The 21032-nt window shown below is 30.9% G+C and overlaps 1 protein-coding gene across 1 annotated transcript in view; it reads left to right on the forward strand.

Annotated features, from left to right (window-relative positions):
• Positions 1 to 1145: 1145 nt before the first annotated feature.
• LOC111641257 (neprilysin-2-like) overlaps positions 1146 to 21032 on the forward strand; it is a 26132-nt gene continuing 6245 nt past the window's right edge. Inside the window, exons 1-12 of the mRNA XM_023387397.1 lie at positions 1146 to 1248; positions 11325 to 11458; positions 11681 to 11800; positions 12509 to 12670; positions 12946 to 13029; positions 16750 to 16961; positions 17044 to 17223; positions 17547 to 17633; positions 19473 to 19597; positions 19675 to 19897; positions 20689 to 20787; positions 20899 to 20976. Of these exons, the coding sequence (XP_023243165.1) occupies positions 1184 to 1248; positions 11325 to 11458; positions 11681 to 11800; positions 12509 to 12670; positions 12946 to 13029; positions 16750 to 16961; positions 17044 to 17223; positions 17547 to 17633; positions 19473 to 19597; positions 19675 to 19897; positions 20689 to 20787; positions 20899 to 20976 (1569 nt within the window). The 5' untranslated portion in view covers positions 1146 to 1183. The remainder of the gene's footprint in view (positions 1249 to 11324; positions 11459 to 11680; positions 11801 to 12508; positions 12671 to 12945; positions 13030 to 16749; positions 16962 to 17043; positions 17224 to 17546; positions 17634 to 19472; positions 19598 to 19674; positions 19898 to 20688; positions 20788 to 20898; positions 20977 to 21032) is intronic.

The raw sequence follows: 21032 nt of genomic DNA on the forward strand, positions 1-21032 counted from the left end.
ATTGAATAAGCCCTATTTGTAATTTGACTCTTTATCTAAAGGGGAAAAAATAAATAAACAAAAAAAAACAAAAAAATTATATAAACTTTTCCACCTTTGTCATACAGGAGCTTGTTCTAAATTGGCAATTGTCATTTTACTTATTTTCAAAGCGATATTGATCTTATAACATATGATTCAATGCTAATTAGTAAGGTTATATCGAATGTTAACCCTGTTATGAGGTCTAGTAAGTTATGGGGGTTAAGTATCAATCTCGGAATATACATAAAATCCTGTATACAGTATATAAAATGTAAGCTCTGTACATTAGTTAAAATACGAGGTTCTACTATACATTAAAACCTGTTTAAAACGGAAATTTTATAAGACGGAAACCTATCTAAACAACGATTTTCTGTGTTAAAATAAACCTGCCAAACCGGAAAAAATATCCATTACCGTGCGAGGTTTACACAGGTTTACTGTATATAAAATATAATCCGTAAAACACGGATTATAAACCCTGTAATAACGGCCACCTCTAAACTGCGGACATTTTTACAGGAAGGTTGAACAAAAATGCTTATTAAAATAACCTCCAAACAACGGCCACTTTCAGTAACTGTTATATTTTTTATGTTCCTCTCAGTGTCCGTTGTTCAGAGGTTCGACTGTAAAACCACAGGATACGAGCTTTTATTGAGCATAAGTCTCGTACTGTACATAGAATATAAGCCCTGTCCGTTATATAAAGATTTGGATTACACATAAGGCTTGTTACGTGGACATAAAAGAACATAATTTATATTGAGTTAGAATTAAGCATGATTATAGGATTAAAATACGAGATTTTGAGCCCATATTTAACACTTGCTTTAAATATAAAATTGTGTACGTGTTTGTGTGTTTGTCTGTTTGTATTTTTTAAAAATTAAATCAGTAAATAATATTTGTTAATAACTGCGCCCACACGAGGAGGAAAAAAAAAAAAATGTATAAAGTTAATTACAAAACATCAAGACTCGAGTACCTAAAAATGCCAAAGTAACTAGTACCTGTCGTTCAAGTCCGAATCAACCAATAACGTCAAGTTTAACATAGAATGGGAGGAGTCAGCATCCCACTTGTTATAAATTAAACGTTTGCAACCAGTTTTGTATCATTCAATAGAAAGTTTAAGCTGAAAAAGTTTCGTTCTAAGATGCCCGCTGCTGTCTCTCAGAGTCAACTAACTCTAACGAGTACCATCGAATCTGGCAAATTCAAGTGAGTTTTATTTAAATTTAAACACTTTTTTTTTAAAAAAAAACTCGAATTTATTAAATCCACGAAAATCTTTAATTATATATATTAATCTTAATCGATTTCTTTCGAATTTTTCTGAAATTACTCTGAAGTTACCTCTTACCTCATATTTTACAATACGTTTTAATGGATTAAATTCCAGTTCAATTGTTAAGAGGAATTTTCAGTTCGTAGAATTGTGCTATTTTGCAGCTGAGTAAATTGATACATTTTCTATTCAAAAATAACAATTAAAAAAAATAATAAAAGCAATTTTCGGTGTTTCAAATGCACAATTTGATCCCGGATCAGTGTCGGATTTACGCGTTAGATAAACACACAGCTGATAAAAACCACTGAATAATGGTAATTGGTCTTGGGTTCGCGCCTCGACACGTAATTCTCTTGATTTTCTTCACGTTTGTAACATATAAATAGGGGATCATTTCACATGAAGGACCACCCGGGAGGTATCCTCTTTCGGCAGATCGCGTTGCCGCTTACCAACGAAACCAAAGCTGTGAGAGAGAGAGAAATTTCTGATAGAATCACACTATTAGGGGGTGCCACGATATACCTAAATTCCGTATCATCTAAGATTTCCAATATTTTAACAACCCTCCAATTGTTTTATTGAATGTGTATACCTTAACTGTTGGAGCGAAACGTGTTTCGCATCGCCTGATTCCTCCATATTTTTTTTTTTTTTTAATAAGTATTCTACGATCAGTAGATTAATAAATAGCATAAGGAATCAGTAGATCACAATCAGCAAGAAGTTAATTATTTGAATGAAAACGACAACAGGGCGCAGTTAATTAAGCATGGCGTGGGATATCCTGACTGAAGAACCACGTTGCAAATTTCACAATTAAGCAAGAACCACTTTGCAATTTCACAATTATGCAAGAAATCTAACGGAATTAGAGTTTTAAAATTATAAATTGTAAATTTAACGTCTATTTAGTCGATTTTTTTAATGCTCAGGAGAGTAGATGTACCCGTATCAATGCTGGATCACGTAACTGGATAACTCGATCCTTTTTCAGATTTCATTTTCTTGTTCATATTTTTTAAAAAATTTTATCTTATAAATTCAAAAACATCAATATTTTCGGAATATTTAATATCATGAAGTTATTCTATATCCGGCGAAGGTTACAGCAATAATAATAGCCATCACGTGATACGCTACTATTATTGTTTAAACAGCAGCGAGGACTCCTTGTATACACAGAAATTAGTTACGACAGATTAATTATTTAAAAACAAAAAAAAAAAACACTTAAACACTTCCTTAATTATTAATTTAGATCCTAAAACAGTAAACGAGTAAACACCAACGGCGGTTCAAAAGTCGGTTAACGAATCGTAAACTGATTTTTGATCCACCCTCCATTTTATGAAGGAAGAAAATTTAATGTTTTATGTATGGATTTTCCTGAATATATTTAAAGAAAATGCTCTTTTTTGAAGTTTTTTTTTAGGATAAATTCCTCAATATTCGTAACGTTACAAGAGCGTGTTAGCGAGTTAGTGAGTGGGAAAATACTTTTCTAATGAGGAAATAATTTTTATTTCTTTCTTTTTTGTTTTTTCTATGGTAGCTTCTGTATAAATGCTTTTTTTTAATGAGTGTTAATCGAGTATTGTTTGGTTATTAACTCGATTGTACAGACTCACGAACGTAGTATACTTCACATTTGTTCTTTAATTTTAACAACACTTACGAGTGTGTGTAAAAGAATACAAAAAGGAAATTACTGACCTATTTTGAAAGTTCTTTCTATGGAAAAAAAAAATAAAATAAAATAAAATAAAGTTTCAAAACTAAACTGGTTGATTTGAGTTCCATTTTCATTTTTTTAAACTTATTTTATTCAATTTAAAAGTATATTCGGTCGGAATTTTTAAAATTTTATTGTCTATTCTTCTCTTACTTACTTTTATACCTTGCTTTTATACCTTGCTTTAAACGTTTTTCTTTTAACCGTCGTAAAGCGAGCGCATATCTCTCGTAGACTCTGTGCCTATAACTTAAGATTACGTTCTTAAACAGTTTTAATTATATAACACCGCGTAAATCTGGCCAAAGTAAAAAAGATTTGGACGTTAAATACGATATTTTACACAGTCGTAACAGAAAAAAAAAGCACCAGACGTTAAGACGAGGAGGGACGGTCGTAAAGCGGGGGAAAGGTTTTATTTTATTATTTAAAAGCTCTCGATAGGGGATAATTGAATAAAGAAGCTAAACACGTGTTACTCAATAAAAATTTACATATTTTTATGCCGGGATCGTGTTACAAAACTGTTTTACTTGAGTAACAAATGTGTTACAACCATTTCTGTAAGGTAGCTGTCCTGTGGCACACATTAACAATTCGGGTCAGTGCCACTCAGCACGTTACGAATTGTGTGCTATTTTGTTTAATGCTTGTAAATGTGAACATAAACGGGAAAATATATATTAATTTTCCTCTTTTTTTCCTTTAAAAAAAAAAAAAGGAATATTTCTTAATTCTTCTACGCAATTTAACAATGCAGAAATATTTAAATCCCTCGAAGAATGTCGTCTGCCAAACGATCACGATCTGGCACAGTTTTGTCTTCACGAAAAGGCATTTATCTTTAAGTTTAAAGGTGAAATTTTTCGTATTACGACCCACTTTGACCCACAATCACAATTCACCTGACAACTGACTTCCTTCCCCCCCATTCTACCCACATTGATTGGATAGAATGGAGAGAGAGAGGGGGGAAGGAGTCAGTTGTCTTTACAGTTTTTTTCCTCCCGCATATTTCGTTTTTATATTTAGAACAAATGTCTCGAGTGACCCCTCTTAAGATATCGCGCGGGGAGAAGAAGGAAAATTGACCTTGATGGGGTGACTTTTTTTTTTTTCTAGTGTTTCCTCGATAACATTTGACTCTCGAGAGTTCGTTTCACTGTCATTACGATCCAGACAAACAACTGCAGTTAAGACCTTCTATTATTTAAAAGTCGTTACATGATTACGAGTCTTCTTATCTTCGTGCTGTGTTTCTTTTTTTACTGTTTGATCTATGGGAACATCAATTATAATACGTAAACGTGACATCACACAGGAAACGTACTTTCTAATTAAAGTTTTTGATACGTTTCTCGCTCACGAGTAAAAGTTCTTTTTTTTTATTCTCGTTTTTTCGCTTTCTGAACTTTTTTTTCTAATTAATTTCCTTGTTTGGTTTATAAGTACTTTAACTACAAAGTGCAGTTTAAGTGACTGCTCTATGAAAACCTTTGTAGTTCTCGTATAGTCCTCAAGTATAATGGTTCTCACTTAAAGTTCTCGCTTAAACTGTGTGAGAACTACAAACTATAAAGACTTTAAACGTTTACAATTTATATGAGGACTTTTAATGAGAACTCTAATTTGTAATTCTCATTAAAAAGCCCTCATTTATAAGAATGTGAAGGCTTAGAGTGAGGCTCTATGAGGAAACATAAGAAGGGATGCAATTTTCCTTCTTATACTGGAGAAATCTCACCACAGAAAAATACCAGAAGGAAATTTTATTTTTGTACTTTAAAAAAAAAAAAAAAAAACGCAATACAACCTTGAAAATTTAATAGTTTAAAATTTCATTGCTCAATATGCTTAATAATTGTATTTTTATTACAAATTTAGATTTTCTAAACAAATTAATCAGCTCTTTTGTGTTGCGTGTTGTAAAAAAAATCATCTAAATTATTACATTAATAGACTTATGAGGTTCTTAATCTATAACGTATAATAGGCCCTTCCTCTTTACTAAATAATGAAATATATAAAAGTGTGAGGCCCTAAACTACAAACTCATTACGCGAGGCCCTAAGCTGTTTAGTTTACGTACAAACCGGCTCTGCAAATAGCAATGTCGTGTTGAAACTGGCTCTAGAAATAACGATTTCATATGAAAATCGACACAATTTCTTGTGAAATTTTTAATTTTACTCGTTGCAAATTCGAATGTTGAACGGTAGAAATGAAAATTGATTAAATAATTTATCTTAAATGTGATTTTTATCCCCATCAAACTCTTCGTCTCCCTTGCAGCAATGCAAGGCAACAAACTAATGGGAGTTTTTCTATGGGAATTTCGTGTGTTATCTTCATTAATTACTCAAAGATTTTATGTAATCAACGAAGGCGAGATATCTGAACATCTTATCTACATATTTTTATAAGAATTATGTTACTGTATCACTTCTGAATCCAGTTTTATCCACCTTGTTCTTACCTGAAGCGACGTAAGAATGCAGTAGAGGAACACGTGAATATAATTCTTTGGTGTCAACGTCTCCTTAACTGGTTAGAAAACGTGTAGTGCAATCACCTCCCCTGTCTAATGGATCTACACGAGGATCTCCATCAAGAAATACATGTTCTACTTTAATTCCTTTTAATCGAAGCATTCACTAGTCTATAAAATAATAATAAAAAGTAAAATCAAGATCATCTTTGAAGTTTTAGGGCTTCTCTAACGTCACGTGATGAGAGTATTGTCCTTATTTTATGAATTATTTTAAAATTGATCCAATGATTAATTGATGAGAACTATTTTTAGATGCATAATATCAACAAATTGCATGGGGTAAATTGGCTTGTTTATGATAAATTATTGGAAAATTTTTGGTGTTTTCGTGTCAAAAACCTTATGAAATTTTATATTTTTATAAAATATAATTAAATTTTTATAATGAGGACCGTCTAAAAGTTTAATAAATGGAGTTAAACGTGTACTTAAAAATATAATTCGCAAGGATTAATATATGAACTTTTATATGTTTTATACATAAAAATTCATTAAAAACTTATTTAAAAAATTATATTTTAAGCTGAAAACGTAACAAAATCTCAATTTTAAGTAAAATCTAATTAAAATTTCCAACATTCAACCTAAAAAACTGAACGTAAAACGTGCGATCTCGCGACCTCAGTAGGCGGTGTCAAGATTTCTGAAATTTTGAACCCTATAAACTAGAATAAATCATAAAAGAAGAAGAATAACCTTAAGGATTAATCAATTTTTAAGAATTAAGTAAGAAATTTCTATATAAATCCATAGATAATTGGAGTTTTTGGTAGCCTACACCCACTCCTGACACCAGACTATTATCTTTATCTCTTTATAAAATTCTTAGAATGTCAATCTTTCGATGGGTGGATCTTCTTTTGTGATCTTTCTCCTTTTCTAAAACAATAGGTCACCTCTATTTGACCTTCGTATGCATATATATGAGTGTGTTTGTATGTATGTGTGTGCAAATATAAATCGTCGACCCTTCGACCTTATCGTTTTTGAAGGAGTTAAGAAGGGAACAGGTTCACCCTTACTGGGTATTGCACCCTGAAAAGTATGCCCTTGATTCTTTCTACGAATGAATGAATTCGTTTCAATTATCAATCCTTATTATAATTTATATTATATATATATATATATATATATATTATTATGCAACATTGCTATTTTAAACTACGTACAGTACATTCAATACTTTGACCTAGAATGTTACTTTGCTCTAAAAATAATTAATATTCTATATGTTATATTTATAAAAATCTTGAATATTTCGTAATGAAATTAAACCTGTTTAAGCCGGACTCACACGATATAAAGAATATTTATTCCCGGTTTGGCCGGTTCCTATATTTAACGCAGAAAATCACTCCGTTCCAAAGAATTTCTTTTCCGTTTAGGCAGGTTTTCGTTTTACCCAGGTTCCGTTTTAGACAGGTTTTACTGTATTTAATTTTCTATTAAGAAAATCGTGCAGTAGTGAATTAAACAGTAAATTCTATTGTTTTTTATGCTTTGCGACTCGGTTGTTTTTCACAACATTTCCTTTTGAAAAAAAAATAAAACATAGAAAAACCTCTAAAAAACGGCCAATTTCGAACAGTGGCCATTTTTTTACGTTCCTGACATTGGCCGTTGTTCAGAGGTTTGCCTGTTAAATATGTCTTTCACATGCTACAGCAGCTTAGTACACTTGAGGCTGGATTTAGACTGTAATAGGCTATATATATAAGAGGCACTAAAATGTATCCTCGTAGAGTAAGATCTTATGTCTTCATACAATGAAGACTCAAATAGAAAGCTTATAGCTTTTCATAGCTAATAGAATGAGGTTGTAAGCTTTCACCTCGAGAATAAAGCTCTAAACCCTATCCTTATAAGAGACTATGAGCTTTCTACTTATAAACTCTGAATACAACCTCATATAAAGTGAGGTTGTATTCTTCGTAGAGTGAGGCCCTACACTTACCTAGTTTAACACGTGTAAATCCAACTCCGAATTTAAAAAGCGAGCCTAGAAAGCCGTGCCTTGTCATAACAATTCACATAATTGTTTAATAAATAAAAACTATATATATATATAATTCTAATAATAACAACAAGAAAGCTATAAAATAAAGAATTCTTAAAAATAAATTTCCTGTTTTACAACTTAAAATTAGCAATTTAAATGAAACCCGAGGGCATAATTAATCAACTTCACTCTTCTTGTATTTTTTTGTAGTCCACGTTAGAGAGTTTATTTAACTGTAAAATTTGCATAAAAATTCTTCTAGATTTACTAATTTTAATTTACAAAGCTGTTAGATAAGCTAGAACCTGTGTAAAAAAGTAAAAATTGTATATATAGAGGCCTAGATAAACCCCTTCTGGTATCATTAAGTGAGGGGTGGAGATAGAACTTTAATACCTTTCACCAACCTGGCACAAGTCGTTGGAGTGTGAAGCTGTAAAAATGATACACTTAACGTGTGTGCCTGTCTGTTTAACTCCCTTTTCTGATAGTTAAGTGTGAAATAACCTATTTAATTCTATTTTTTTTTTTCCTTTCCCTAATTGTATAACTTAATTGTCCATTTTTTTGCTTCAACGGATCGTACAGCATTGTGTTTTTCGGTTTTAAGTATATAAAACTGTTGTTTATTGGTTTAGAAGAAGGAATTTTATTGGTTTTTTTTTCTTTTTACTTTCTCGGAGGTTTCATTCGCTGCTTAGTGAACTGTGATGCCTTGTTTGTTAGCCAAGTGTGAGAGTGAATTTCGGTGTGACAAGAAATCTTTATACCTTACTTAAATGATTAAAAATTTTACATTTGTTGTGAAATTATAGGAAATTTTCCATTGTTTAAGTCGAACTTCTCAATAACGGCCGCCTCCCAAACTAGGAAATGCATACAAAATAACCTCCTAACAACGGCTATTGTTTTATGTACGTTGTTCAGAGGTTTCACTGTATGTAAATTCTTTTGAGGACGTCTTCTTTAAACCTATTCCTTACTTTTTTAATGAGTTTTTATCCTTAAAACTTCAATTTTCGCTTAAAAATCATTGGTGATGATTCTTTAGAGTAATGTTTAAGGTTTCTTCGTCCTTAATTCGAGAATTATGATCCTTAATAATAAATATTTATGTGTTTCCTATTCATGGATCTCAATCAATTAGGAAAGTTGTAAATCCTTTAATCAGAGAATAAATTCTTCTCTAAGCAAGGATTGAAATCCTTAAGTTACTCATTACAAGCTTCACTCTCAGCCCATCAGAAACCAATGTATCTTATTCAAATTCTTTTCAATAAATACTCATCAGTAAACATTTAATTCCCTAAAATAATTTAAAACTGAGTAACATATTTAATTCTTCATAAATAATCTTTATCCCTAAAGTATACATCTCCCCATTAAACCGGCAATGTAAACTTATCAAAATTTATAGACCCATAAAACTGTAGACAAGAGGCCATACAGCAGGCATTTCTGCGTATAGAAATCAAGTTTAACTTGTACTACGTAAAATTCAAGAAAATAAAAGTAAAAATTTTTAAAGATAAACACGTTAATTGATAGCAATTTTCATATATTAAAAGGTTTATTTACATAATTTTGAATATTACAAGTTATTAAAGATTGAATGTGAGATAAAAAACTTGTTTCATGCCGAATTTCTTGCAAGTAGAGCTTGCTGCATTTAGAACTTGCTACACATAGTTTGCTGCACTTAGAACTTGCTACACATAGTTTGCTGCATTTAGAACTTGCTACACATAGTTTGCTGCATTTAGAACTTGCTACACATAGTTTGCTGCATTTAGAACTTGCTACACATAGTTTGCTGCATTTAGAACTTGCTACACATAGTTTGCTGCATTTAGAACTTGCTACACATAGTTTGCTGCATTTAGAACTTGCTACACATAGTTTGCTGCATTTAGAACTTGCTACACATAGTTTGCTGCATTTAGAACTTGCTACACATAGTTTGCTGCATTTAGAACTTGCTACACATAGTTTGCTGCATTTAGAACTTGCTACACATAGTTTGCTGCATTTAGAACTTGCTACACATAGTTTGCTGCATTTAGAACTTGCTACACATAGTTTGCTGCATTTAGAACTTGCTACACATAGTTTGCTGCATTTAGAACTTGCTACACATAGTTTGCTGCATTTAGAACTTGCTACACATAGTTTGCTGCATTTAGAACTTGCTACACATAGTTTGCTGCATTTAGAACTTGCTACACATAGTTTGCTGCATTTAGAACTTGCTACACATAGTTTGCTGCATTTAGAACTTGCTACACATAGTTTGCTGCATTTAGAACTTGCTACACATAGTTTGCTGCATTTAGAACTTGCTACACATAGTTTGCTGCATTTAGAACTTGCTACACATAGTTTGCTGCATTTAGAACTTGCTACACATAGTTTGCTGCATTTAGAACTTGCTACACATAGTTTGCTGCATTTAGAACTTGCTACACATAGTTTGCTGCATTTAGAACTTGCTACACATAGTTTGCTGCATTTAGAACTTGCTACACATAGTTTGCTGCATTTAGAACTTGCTACACATAGTTTGCTGCATTTAGAACTTGCTACACATAGTTTGCTGCATTTAGAACTTGCTACACATAGTTTGCTGCATTTAGAACTTGCTACACATAGTTTGCTGCATTTAGAACTTGCTACACATAGTTTGCTGCATTTAGAACTTGCTACACATAGTTTGCTGCATTTAGAACTTGCTACACATAGTTTGCTGCATTTAGAACTTGCTACACATAGTTTGCTGCATTTAGAACTTGCTACACATAGTTTGCTGCATTTAGAACTTGCTACACATAGTTTGCTGCATTTAGAACTTGCTACACATAGTTTGCTGCATTTAGAACTTGCTACACATAGTTTGCTGCATTTAGAACTTGCTACACATAGTTTGCTGCATTTAGAACTTGCTACACATAGTTTGCTGCATTTAGAACTTGCTACACATAGTTTGCTGCATTTAGAACTTNAGTTTTTTTAAAGTGAAAATTAATAATTTTTCATATTATAAAACAATTTTGTAATACCATATTACAACATTTCGTGGCTTTGTAATATATTAAATGGATTTAAATATGATTAATAAATTTTATAATAATAATGAATTCAACACGTTATGTATTTGACAGAACACAACCTAATGACCTATCTACACTAATGATTGTTTGTTTGTTAATTCATTTGAAAAAAAAACTGTGTTAATGGGAAGGAAAAACTTCATTTTTTTAAATTGTTTTTATGGCTGAAAAATTTCCGAGTAAAACATTTTTTTAAATTAAAAATAATTTATGTAAATAATCAAGAAAAACTGCAAATTACCCAAAAACTTGAGCTGAAAAGGACTAAAAAAAAAGCCTTTTAGGCTGAAAATTGCCCACAAAACTCCTTCTGACTTACAAATTGTAAACACTAATAAGGCCTTTTCCCCATAAGATCGTGACGTGTTCAGCTAGGCCCACGAGTTACGATCTAACCCCATCCTAAACAGATCGCCCATAAAAAATTCCTTGTATTGCACTTTTAGATTTGATCCCGGGCTCCCTAAGTGGTAGGCTGATCTCTTTGCTCGGCCATCCGGTTGTCGGGGCCTCACATTTACGAGGGCCTCAAAAATATGTTACAAATCTTGATTTTTTAAAAAAATCTTCAGATAATTTAATGAATTTTATTATTTTAATCTCCACACGAACAGGAACCCGCCATGGTGGAATCGAAGATCAAGATTGGAGAGGACCCTTTGCGGGATGTCAGTAGTTGCCCTATTGATGTTCGTAGCTATGGCCATAGCATTGGCGGTCATAGGTTATCATTACCAAAAAACAATAGGTGAGCATTCCTTCCTTAATTGATATTAAGTTCAATGAACTGGTTACGGATTTATGACTCGTGTTGTATCGCTGTAATAATCGAAATTATCGAAGAATTAGGTGAAATTTAATTAATGTGACGTTGCTTAACGCTATATTACACTATTTGTAATCTTTTCATGTATAAATTTTGATTTTTCACTGATAATTTCTCTAAAAAAATACCTCATTTGAATTTCAGATTCAAGATCAAATGACATACCATCTACCGCCGATAAGTTAATTGAGGATAGTAAAGGCAGCGAAAATTATTATTCAGATACAGCAAACATTTGCCTTACTCAAGGTTGCGTTAAAGCAGGTAAATTAATTTGAGGAAGTGAAAGCAATGAGACTAAGCAAGGTGGTTGTACTACTTTTAAAGTTCTCAACTTATCCCCTGGAGCATTCGATGTTTTTCTCTAAATTTTCAGCTTTCCTTGTTGCTCCACATGATAGAAAGTCTAAGTATCTTTCTTACAGGTTGAAATCTTTTCTGTTTTATTAAAAAAAACTAATAAGAAATGTGGATCAAACACTCGAATCAAAGTTTATGCAAAAATCTTTATTTTCCTCCAGTTTTACTGTGAATTTTCAGTTTTCCTCGTTGCTCTATATTAAAGAAACTCTCAAGTCTCTTCCTATTGATTTCAATCCTTTTTATTTTTTCTAAAAAATCTATTATTTCAGCTGGTATCTCGATAAGCATCATGGATCAAGCGTTTGATCCTAAATTCGCGTACGATCTTTTCTCTTCGAGCACTTAAGTATTTTTTAGCTTTCTTCGTTGCTTTAGATGATATAAAGTCTATAAATCACTCTTATCGATTTAAATCTTTCATATTTTATCTAAAAAATCTGTTCTTTCAGCTGATCTCTCGATAAGTAGTATGGATCAAGCACTTGATCCATGCTACTTCTTTACTGTTCTCTCCGAGCTTTCCTCGTTGCTTTACACGATAGAACGTTTATAAATCTATCTTATAGATTTAATTATTTTGTATTTTATCTAAAAATTTATATCTTTCAGCTGCTCTTCTTATAAATAACATGGATCAGACAGCAGATCCTTGCAAAGATTTCTACAAATTCTCGTGCGGAGGATGGGTGGAAAAGCAGGTCATCCCTGAAGATAAAACATCTTTATCTGTTTTTTCACTGCTTCAAGACGAACTTAATCAAAAATTAAGAGGTTTGTACAGAAATTCATACTTAATTTCAATAAAATTAATTTATAATCAACTGTTGTGGATCATGATTTAAGATCCTGTAAGAGGAAACTTAACGCTAAACTATAGGGAACTTCAGATTGTTTATCGTTATGGGTTCAAGGATTTTACATGATATTAACCTTATGATGTCAAATGGCAAGGCTAGCCATAAATACGCAAAACAAAAACACATTTAAAACCACTAAATTTTAATTAAATTATTAAAAAAATATAATAATAATTTTTTTCTTTACAGTAATGGTTGATAAACCTTTAAATGACTCCTCTCCAGATTTCATTGTCAGATTGAAAAACATGTATGAGTCTTGCATGAATTTAAGTAAGTAAATTATACGTTTTACAATAAAACAAGGTTTATTATTATTATTATTATGTGGAATATAAGAGATAAGATTATATATTTTCAAGGTTAAATCCCTATTTTTCTAACGTGGTTTATCAGGCATTTATAATTAGGAGATGCTGAGGAAAGGGGGTATGAATCCGTAATTATCATTCGCCATTTATCAGTAATAGAATGGTTATTTCTTTAAGAATTGAAGTTATCCTTGATGAATTCTCAGAAGGATCTTGTTGTTTGCTACAAAAGTCATCACGATGTGTAATGACACGTCTTCATTTTCCTACTGTGGCGCAAAAACTTATCATTATAATTGTCTTGCGAGCTTCTCTGATTGTTCTTTCAGCATTTTTTTGTTTTTTTTATTCAAAATTGAAAATTATGGTCCACTGTTTATCATTTTAACATAATAAATAATCACATTGATCAATACAAGATAAGATAAACTGGTCTTGTACACACTACTGCACGAAACAAAGCGGGTTCTTTCAGGAAAACTTGACATAAAATACAGTAAACCACCCTTCCCTCTAAAAACGGTTTAAGTTGATCGAATTTCATTAAAAAAAAATTCGAGTCTTTCTACCGTAAAATGCAAGAAAACTAAGTAAATTGCCATTTTCCGGTAGTATAATTCGGTGTTTTTTTGCTCACTTAAGGAAGAATTATTAAGAAAATAATGGGTAAAGTTTGTAGAATTAATGATAAAACTGGCGATCTGTATAACGCCAGACATGCAGACAGACAAAACAGGAAAATTCTCCTGTAGGGATACTAATAATAGAAAAACCATTAACAGATGTGGTTTACTTGAAGTCGTGGTTGATTTATAGGTGAGTCAGTAATTAAAACACCTCGAAGTTGCCGAAATTTAGTTTAAAATGAATAAATTAGAAAAAAAAATAATTTTAAACAATGGTTTACTGAATTATTTTAGGCAATTTATTGTTTAAAATGTCCATAAAATTTTAGTTGTATGCTCAGATTTTTACATTTCTAGCTATTACACATAAAAGAGGGAAAGTGTGGCCATCAGTCAAAAAATTGACCCCCCAAATTTTTACACTTAGGGATTCAGGAGACCTCGAAACGTCGAGAGATACAAAAAAGTTGGGAGGGCGTTTTCTGTATGCGTATATGTGTAGTGATCACGCTTCTGTTTACCCAATTTCAAGTTTAATAACTCCCGTGCCTTTTTCCCAAAATTCTTGAAATTTGGCAGAAAGGTTTGTGTATTAGGGGCATCTATTCTGTTAAATTTTGGTGGTTAAAAGTCAAAGGAGTGGGGAGATACAGAAGGGTGACGTGTCGTATCTCGAATGGGGTCGGACTAAATGAAGATTTTACTCGTTACAATCTTTTATAAAACTCGTATCTACCCACAAAATTAAGCATTTTATTTTTTATTTTTTTCATTGTATAATAATTAAATAATTATAAATTTTAATTTATGATAAATTCGTTTGAAAAATGGCATCACACACGTGGATGATGAATATGGATATTCAAAAGCCATAATCATATCATGGCTGTTTAAAAAAGCACTCAGATAGGTAATGCTTCCTTTGAGTTGCTATTTGTTTGCCCTGTTATTCTGGATTAAAATCCAGATTTTGTTTTGTAGCCATAGATTAAAACCTAGAGCGTGCTCTGGATTGAAATCCAGGGTGTTTGATCTCTTGCTCTGGATTTTAATCTAAAGCAACAGAGCAAACAAAATGTCATTTAGGTTTTAACAAGGAAAAAAAAGAAAGAAAGAAATCATTTTTCTTCTAGTAGAAGATACTTTGTATGCTAATTGTAAATGAAGAAACTGGCCACTCTGAGAACCGAATCCACATTCCTCAATATAAGCTGCGAGTTCTTCTTCAATATATTACGTTAGATACAGATTAAGATCTCAAAAAAAACCATTTTTCTTATAGTAAAAGATACTTTGAATACTAATTATAAACTCAAACTACCCTCTTTAAGAACCGAATCCACATTCCTCAATAACAAGATACGGGTTCGATTACACTCAAACAGCACTAGAACTTTAACTCATTTACATTCGTGATTAGATTCTAGGCCCTTGATGTAATTTTACAAGGTAATTTGATACAATTAACTGTTAAATTTAATAAAATACATATAAAATTATCAATAGATTCTGCCCTACATATTTTATATTCTGCAGATAAATTTTTATAAGTAATAATAAAAATAGTTGTAACAGTTAACGCCATATAAAACTATTTAATTATTAATTAAATAACATTAAAATTAATAGAACAAGAAACATAATTAGCATATAAAAAAAAAACTTTACGTACCGTACGACTTTTATTATTGGTCATTAACCTAATATGAGAAAGTCATTACCCATTTGGAATGAATTTTAAAACTCTTTAATGTCTTTACCCTTTTATTTAAAGTTCAAAATAGATTTATTAATTAATTTCGAATGATATACATTTAAAGTTCTCAAGAGAATTAAGCATTTTTTTTTATCAGTATAGTGGCTCACATCAAGTTTATTCATTTCTTTGTGGCCTTCTTTGGAATTTGCAAACAGCAATGGAAGAGGGCAAAAAAGAAAATGTGAATTTTTCTTAGAAATTAAGCATTTTTCATTATATTTTTGTATATTATAGTGGCCTGGAATGATATCTTTTAGAAAAATGTTGCTATTTTCACTCTTAGATTGCTAATTTTTTTAGATTTTAAAGGATATACCAAACATTGAGATCCTTGATGAACAATTGCATGAAGAGTAGTGTCTTCAAAAGGCAATGTAATACACAAAATACATTCTAAAAATTTATGTTTAATGCCTAGTTAAAAAGTAATGATGCTTCTTTGGAAATCTGAAAATTCAAACATGAATTACAATAAGATTTTACTTTTGTGAAGGATCTTGCTTACAGGATCCTTTAGAAGAAAGATCTTTAAGCATTCTTGTGGATATTTCGAATTAAATTGTTATTCTGATTCTACATTTATGCTGTCTGATCCCACTGAGGTCAAACCTGCAACATAATGGGCAAAATTGAATTATATAATTCATAGTACATTGGTATTTTTTGTTAACAAATCAATGAATATACCATTTGCTCACACTCGCAGCTTAAAGAAGGCCCGTGTAAGTTAACTCTCGGCTCTTGGAAAGGCCCTATTTATATTTTGCAGTAAGCCCTCAAACTATAGAGATGATTTATAAAGGTATAAAGGATGTATTAAATGCCCACAAATGCTAATTCCAAATGATATAGATTCGTTGCGCTCTTCAATTTTTGAGATTTCGTGCCTTAAAGAATGGGACTAGGAATGTTGCTTATGATGAACGATCACGTTCTATTCAGTCTAAACTTTAAAAAAAATGGTTTAGAATTTTACATAAAGTTTTATGGAAGAAATTATGCTCAATACATGGTAAATCTATCCAAAATGGAACCTGAATAAAACGGAAACCTTGCCTAAACGGAGCGATTTCGTACGTTAAAAAAAAGGAAACCTGTTGAAAACGGAAACCAGACACACATTCGGTACTGTGGGATTCCGGTTTACACAGGTTTACATATTTTAGATTACACATCAAAGACCTTTCTATGAAATATGAAAACAAAAATGGAAGAAGATCGGTTTCTTGTATGTTTAGCATTCTTATACATGTAAGATTATTTAAATAATATAAAACATTTCATATATTATTTTCAGCCGAAATCGAGAAAAAAGATGCCGAACCTTTAAAGAAAGTATTAAAAGAAATGGGTGGATGGCCAGTTATCGAAGGTCCCTCTTGGGATGGTTCCAACTTCGATTGGATAGACACACTTATTCTGTTCCGAAAATATGGATACAGTCACGATATACTCCTTGATTTATCTGTAACGCCCGATTATAGAAATAACACCAACCATATTGTCGATGTAAGTGATTCTAATATGGCACAAGTGTCGTTTAAGTGTCAATAAATTAATTGAAATGCCAATCTTCTTCTTTTTTTTTCAGTTGGATCAAACTTCTTTGGGGATGCCAGACAGAAGTTATCTGTTAAAAGGTATAAATGACACTACAGTATCTGCCTACTTTCGTTTGATGGTGGACAGTGCAGTATTTTTGGGTGCAGATCGAGAGAGAGCGGAAGAAGAACTTACTAAGAGTTTGAACTTCGAGATAACATTAGCAAACGTAAGTTTATTTACCCCGATTTTACGCTGTTTTGCACGATGGAAACCGTTCGACCCCCCCTATAACACTGTTGATTATTCCGTTTTATATGAATTCCATGTTGTACGAGTCACTTAGATTTTACATATACGTGTGCCGGGCTGTGAACGGCTCACGTATTTGTAAAATCTAAGTGACTCGTACAACATGGAATTCATATATAACGGAATAATCAACAGTGTTATAGGGGGGGTCGACTTGTAAAACGGGGCTTACTGTATACAGCGTGTATATATAAAGTATTTATGTGAACGAATATTGAATTTATTTGTTATAATTTACAGTTCTCTCTTCCAAGAGAAGAAAGAAGAAATATCAGCAAGTTATATAATAAAATGACTGTTAAAGATTTAGTAAAATTAGCACCTAATGTAAGTATTATGTTAAATAAATATGTAAATTTTATGTTAATGACACATTAAAAGGTTTATATATATATAGAATACATGAAAGCTAGAAGAAACACGTGTAACATGGGGTTAGACTACTTTTTTTTTGGCCTCGATTTCTCGATTTTATACCCATTAAACTGCATGAATTTCAATAATAATCGTCTCTTATCGATAAATTAGGGCGAATTTTTAGTAAATGACGCAAGTTAAATCTTATAATGTGATGTTAACGACCCCAAATTATCTATCACTCACTAAAATTTATCAATACAGCTCTCTTTCAAGATACCTTTCTAACAAGCAACCAAGAATAGATTCAGGACAGTTAAAAAATAAACTTTCTTAAGCTAGATCTTTTAAATTTCCAAGAACTAACAGACAAACAGACAGGCAACGTAAATACAACGATATCTCTTCCTTTAAGGTGTCAAAATATACATTTCAGGATGTTTGGATTATCAATCAGTAGATCGCGAACTATATAATAAATGAGAATGTCGATTAAATAAGGAAAGGTTGGGAAGTTTTAATGAAATCTGGAATTTTTACGGTTTATTGTTTTCTATTTAAAAAATCCTTCACCTAAGATACTTTTTACTTCATTTTCTTTTATTTTTTATGTCAATGTCCCATCTTAAAGGGCAAATTTGCATCGAATTTTTGCTTTTTTTTTTTGTTACTTAATCCTCAATTTTCCTTTAGTACGACAGGTTAATTTTATTAAAAAATTAGCATAACTTGTTCTCCTATTTGTGCAGTGACTTTTATAATATATTTTTTTTTCCTATAGAAAATATATATTCTTTTAAATTTTATTTTTCCTAAATTAATTCCGAAATTTTTCCTGGTGATTTCTTGATAGTAAATTCCATTTATTCTTGCTTATTTTTGTAAAAAACAGACTATAAATTATAAAAAAAAATGTTTAAGGAAAATTTTAATCTTAATTTTTTACATTTTTTATTAAAAAAAACTAAGTTTAGAGAAGAATCTTTCTGTAAAAAGATAAAAGTTGGTTGAGAAGCTCTAACAATTATTTAATTCTTTCAATTGTAATTTTAATATAAATTTCGAGTTAAAAATCATTTAAAATTAATTATTTACGAAATATTATAAATTTTATTTAACTATAAAACATTTAATTAATATAAATATTTTTATTAATGTGCATAAAAAGCGATGAAATATTCTTGTAAAAGTTTAACGTCTCAACCTGTAGTTTGCGAATCCCAAACAGTATTTTTTTACACTTTTACGGAGTTTAAAAGTTATATATCAACTGAAATATGTTGAAAAACATTAAAATATCCAAAATTTTTGCATAAATGTTAATATAAAGCTGAATTAATTTAAAGTATATTAAAATTCTTGTGTTTCAAATGATGCACATATTGAAGATTTTACTACTTTCTTCAACAAATTGGAAGAATATTTCAAAATATTATGCTGCTACTTACAGTTTTTACAATTATACACGTGTACATGCGACTAAACACAGTAAATTCGGTAAATTTAACTCATAAAACAAACTTCAATATGGGTCCTCATCCCTAATAGATTACGTGTGAGGGCCCCTCACACGTTTCTTCCCTTCGTGAGCCACGAATTTAACATATGACATAGCAGAATATGCACACTTACAACGTACAATATATCACAACATACAATAGAACAATGGTTTAATGAAGAATATAATAGTGATGGCTTGAACAATGTAACAAACCTATAAATTATTATTATTATTTCTAAGGTTTTTCACAATAAAATTATTAAATTGTCTTTAAATTATTAATTTATATCTTTAAAAACTTGTTATAGATAAATTGGCTGAAGTACTTCAATGGTTTACTCAACGATCCTATTACCGAAGACGAACTTGTGATCGTAAATGTTCCGGAATTCATTCGTAAATTCGGAATTCTCATCGAAGAAATCGATAAGACGTAATTATAAAATGTTACTAATTACTTTAAACTTACCTATAAATAAATATTTACCATTTTTTTTTCATTTAATTAAGTACTTTAGCTAATTACATGCTATGGAGAATGGTCGGTCAGTCTATGTCCATATTAACTAAGAAGTGGAGAGATCGTGCCCAAAAATATACATCCGTAATTACTGGAAAAACGAGAGAGGAACCACGTTGGGAACAATGTATGGGCTCTTTAACTGGTAGTCTTGGTGTATCGTTAGCTTCATTGTATGTCAGAAATCATTTTAAACAAGACAGTAAGAAAGAAGTAAGTGCATACTTTACTGATTTAGATAACTTATTCATGTCTTTATATGCAAAATATATTATTAAAATGTATGTAAGGAGTCGAAAAATTGTTTTGTTCACGCTTCTTAAGCAACGAGAGGGATGAATTTAGAGTAGGATACAAAATTCTCAACTTATCCCCTCTCACTAGAGCCAGATTTCAGGCTAAAGAAAACGAGCTATAGCTTAGGGCCTTAAGTTCTAACTGTACAGAGCTATAAACAAAAATATACGATGCTTTATACTAGTGATTTAACTATACAACGAAAGAAACTGGGTTATCCCTATCACCTAAAAAGTGGGACGTAATAGATGTTAGTATGATTTATTTCAAACTGAATTAAAGTACAGTACATATGTATTTCCACCTACAAATTGTCTACATTACTGACTTTTTTTAACATGTTTAATACACACTTCAGGCATTTGTTCACTCATATATTGTGATTTTAAATGTATATAAATCCAGTCTTTCCTTACCCATTATTATTTAGTGAATAAGCAAGGGCCTCTTGTATATTATAGCTCAGAGCCACAAGTTTAAATCTGGCTCTGTTTTTCATACCACTTTATAGGAGATGAAAAAAAATAAAACCTTTTTTTGATTAGTTTATTTTATTCCCTCATACATTTTAGTAACATAACCTTTACTTTTCTATGTTATTTTGTAGATGTAGAGCCTTGAAAAGTGGTGTAAATTATTCTGTAGCATATATTTATATAAAATTATATAATATTTCCTATATAATTTCTAATATTTTTCCCATATAGGCATTAGAAATGGTTAATTATGTCCATAAAGAATTTTTAAAAATACTGGAAGAGATCACCTGGATGGATGAAGTTACTCGTGAAAAAGCCAAAGCAAAGGTAAATTTGGGGCAAAAATTGAAATTTATTTACTTCATAAACAAATTATAGACACATTTAAAAATACAAATAGTAATTTCCTTTAAAAATTATTTATATTTCTTTTAACAGGCAGGCACTATAAGATCATATATAGGTTATCCAGATGAGTTACTAAATGACACAAAGATATCATCACTTTATGAAAATGTAAATGAAAATTTCTTTACAAAATTATAATTAAAATAATATATATATAATATATG

The sequence above is a fragment of the Centruroides sculpturatus genome, unplaced genomic scaffold (assembly GCF_000671375.1).
Source record: "Centruroides sculpturatus isolate CEXI.00-Female unplaced genomic scaffold, Cexi_2.0 scaffold1603, whole genome shotgun sequence".
Taxonomy (NCBI): Eukaryota; Metazoa; Arthropoda; class Arachnida; order Scorpiones; family Buthidae; genus Centruroides; species Centruroides sculpturatus.